The 3640-nt window shown below is 43.5% G+C and overlaps 1 protein-coding gene across 1 annotated transcript; it reads right to left on the reverse strand.

Moving 5' to 3' along the window:
- Positions 1-2153: 2153 nt before the first annotated feature.
- On the reverse strand, positions 2154-3438 carry LOC134612872 (N-acetyllactosaminide beta-1,3-N-acetylglucosaminyltransferase 3-like). Its single transcript, XM_063457326.1, has one exon. It carries the CDS (start codon positions 3436-3438, stop codon positions 2278-2280), a length of 1161 nt encoding a protein of 386 aa, XP_063313396.1. The 3' UTR covers positions 2154-2277.
- Between the last annotated feature and the right edge of the window lie 202 nt (positions 3439-3640).

Below are 3640 nucleotides of genomic sequence, written 5' to 3' on the forward strand. Positions count from 1 at the left end.
TGGACCACCAGGGAATCCACTGTCCCCCTCCCTGGCTACAGGTAAGAGGCAGGGAGGGGGAAGTACATTTAAACATTTTTTTTATAAAAATCCAACCACTAAAAAATACCCCCCAGCAGCATCTGTCACACATCCACCACACACATACATCATCAAACAGACAAAATGCATCCACTACACAACCACACACATCATCCACTACACATATACACATCATCCACTACACAACCACACACATCATCCACTACACAGCCACATACATCATCACACAAACTGCATCCACTACACAACCACACACATCATCCACTACACAAATAAACAACCACACACGTCATCCACTACACAAATACACATCATCCACTACACAACCACATATATCATTCACCACATAAACACACAAACTGCATCTACTACACAACCACACACTCAGTGCCCCCCCTCCCTGGCTACAAGTAAGAGGCAGGGAGGGAGAAAGATTTTTGTTAAAAAGTTAAAATTTCAACAGCTAAAAAATACACACACACACTGCATCCACTACACAAACACACACGCAGCATTCACTACACAAACACACGCATCATTCACTACACAAACACACACACCATCCACTACACAAACACACACACACCATCCACTACACAAACACACACACAGTATCCACTACACAAACACACACACAGCATCCACTACACAAACACACACACAGTACTCACTACACAAATATACATAATTCACTACACACTACATCCATTACACAAACACACACTCTGCATTCACTATACACACGATTCATCCACTCTACACACACTCTCTATCCGCTACACAAACATTCAATCTGAGTCCACTATAAACACTGTATCTACTTTACTCATGCACTTTGCATCCACTACACACATTCTACAGCCATACACACACAATCAAATTCAGTACACACACACACACACACACTTCATCCTTGTGGGTGGACTCAAGATGGGTCATGTGGGCTGACTTGGGGGTGGGCCATGTGGGCAGGCCCCCGGAGGCCAAGGATTCCGCTCACTGCCTTACAAAGCCCTAAAAACTGGTCTCGGCCACACATTTGTTGGCCATCTTTAGAGGCCAGCCCACAGGCCAGCCAATAAGCCAGTCAGCCAGCCCACTGGCCAGCCAGCCCACAGGCCACCAGCCAGCCAGGCCAGTAGCCAGCCAGCCCACAGGCCAGTAGCCAGCCAGCCAGCCAACCAACCCACAGGCCAGCCAACCCACAGGCCAGACAGCCCACAGGCCAGCCAGCCCACAGGCCAGCCAGGCCAGCAGCCAGCCACATGCCAGCAGCCAGCCACAGGCTAATAGCCAGTCCACAGGCCTACAGCAAGCCACAGGCTTACATACAGCAAGCCCACAGCCTGCCAGCCATAGCCAGCAAGCCACAGCCAGCCAGAAAGCCCACAGAATGCCAGCCAGCAACAGTAATTAAGGTAAGAGGCGCCAACTTGGCCTAGGTATCAGCGAGCTATGTTGTGTTGCTATATTGTAAAAAAGGAACCAGAGTGTTGGAGAGACCCCCTCCAGGCCCCATTAGACTCCATTGTAGTCTCTAATGGGGCCTGGAGGAGATTCTTTCTAACACACTCTCTAAAGGACACTGAGATAGCCTCTGCTAGAAAGACCCCCTCCATGGCCCATTAGCCCTCAATTGTAGTCTCTACTGGGGTCTTGAGGGGATTATTGTTATTTATTTTGCAGTTTATTTTTTGCATTTGTTAATTATATTGCACCTGTTTAGAACTTATTGCACTTTTGTTCCTTGTGTCTAAAGATTGTGTAGGGTGTGGCTGGAGGCGGGAGAAGGGCAGGGCTTGCTGCGGAGCATGGGTGGGGCCTGTAAGGGGGCCCTTGATTTATTTTGCCCGGGGGCCCTGAGGGTTCTCAGTCCGCCCCTGTTAGGAGTTCTGGTACTTTGTGATTTCTCAAGAGAATGCATGCGGTTGGTAGGAATAGTTTTCCTTGGGTTAAGGTCTGTCCCTTTCATAGTTATGGGACAATTTGTAATTGTGAATCGAAATACCAGCCATAAGAAAACATTTTGGTTAAATGTTGTTAGTACTGAAAACAATGTAAAAAAATAAAAATATAACACATTTAATTTATAATGGAGAAAAACAATGCCGATATATTTTGATTACATTTTACAAAGAAACCGTTTTGGGAATGTTTAAAAAGTTATACGTTTATACTGTTTTGGGAACGCTTATAAATTTACAAGAGGAGATTGCATCTTTTCCCAGAAATTCTTCACTTGACCATATATATTCCACGTCTCTGGCCACAGTTAAGATTAGGGTCTTGTATAGCTTTCCACATAATCAGCATTTCATATGGTACAAATCGATGTACCATTAAAAGTTCCCTATAATAACAAGGGTCAAATGCATCTAATTTGTCTGATGGCACTCGCACCCCTACAGTTCTCATACCCATGTGAGAAGCTGGTACCAAACCAGCCATTTTTAAGCACATACCCAGATACACATCATCAATAGGAAAAAGTTCTATGTGGATAGACTGGTTATATATGGCACGAGCTGTAAATCTGGACATCAGAATCCCTCCACCTCCACAGTACATTGGATAAGAATTATAGGTGGTAACTTGCTCAGGGACATAATATTTGCTATTAGACTCCCGTATGGGACCAACGTTGGCTATCAGCTGCCCAACAAAGAGGTGACGGTTTGCTCCATTCTGTCCGAATCCACGTAAATAGGTGATTACATTGAAAGTATTAACAAATACATCATCATCCCCATTGAAAATAAATTGAGCTCCTGGACAGTTCTCCTCTAGCCACTGGTGAAACAAAAACTGCTTTAAGGTCAGATTGAAGAAGGTATCCTTGAAATCCCATTGCAAAATATCCCTATATGTCTGACTTTCGATTTCTAACAACTTTTTCATTCTTTTGTCCACCTTATTATTATTACTTGCAGTGCCAGAAAGAAATATTATTTTCACATGGGCACCAGAATAGGTCTGCTCTATCCCCCATGTTTGACGAAGGATGGCTCTTCTCTCATAGTTCCCAGGGGACGATTTCACAGCCAGTAGAAGGAAGACCTTGTGTGATTCTGCTGGACCTCCACATTTCATAGGGGAGTTAAGAATCTGGGGGAAGGCCTTACAGTGCCTATATCTCAAAAAGTCTTTAATATGTTCAGGTAAACTGGAAAACCCAATCATACTCTCCACTGAAGTGTTTATCTGGCACTTAGAAATGCCCTGTATTGAGGACAGGTGAGGAAGGTTAGGAATGGAGTGGGTGGGAAAGTCAATGATTTTCAGATGTTTCTTTTCCAACTGTGGCCTATTTGCATATCCTTGCATGATGAAGAAAATGCCCAGAAGACCCACGGACAGAAGAATTAGGCCTTCCACCTTCATTAAATGCTTTCTCATTTTTATTCTGTCAGAAATAAAAAAATATAGAAATTAGTTTTTTTAAAAGACATATTAGTAAAAGATAGTAGAACAAAGATTTACAAGCGAGTTCAACTAGAGCCAAACTGATACCACAATTTTAAGACATGTTATTTAATGAAAATAGAATATTTATAGAGACAAAATAGGTGCTATTCTGGGGCAAAGAGAAAATAAGGAG

This window comes from Pelobates fuscus, chromosome 5 (assembly GCF_036172605.1).
Source record: "Pelobates fuscus isolate aPelFus1 chromosome 5, aPelFus1.pri, whole genome shotgun sequence".
NCBI lineage: Eukaryota > Metazoa > Chordata > Amphibia > Anura > Pelobatidae > Pelobates > Pelobates fuscus.

Coding starts and splice junctions, on each gene's coding strand:
- LOC134612872 (XM_063457326.1), bottom strand. CDS start 3,438: ATGAGAAAGCATTTAATGAAGGTGGAAGGCCTAATTCTTCTGTCCGTG.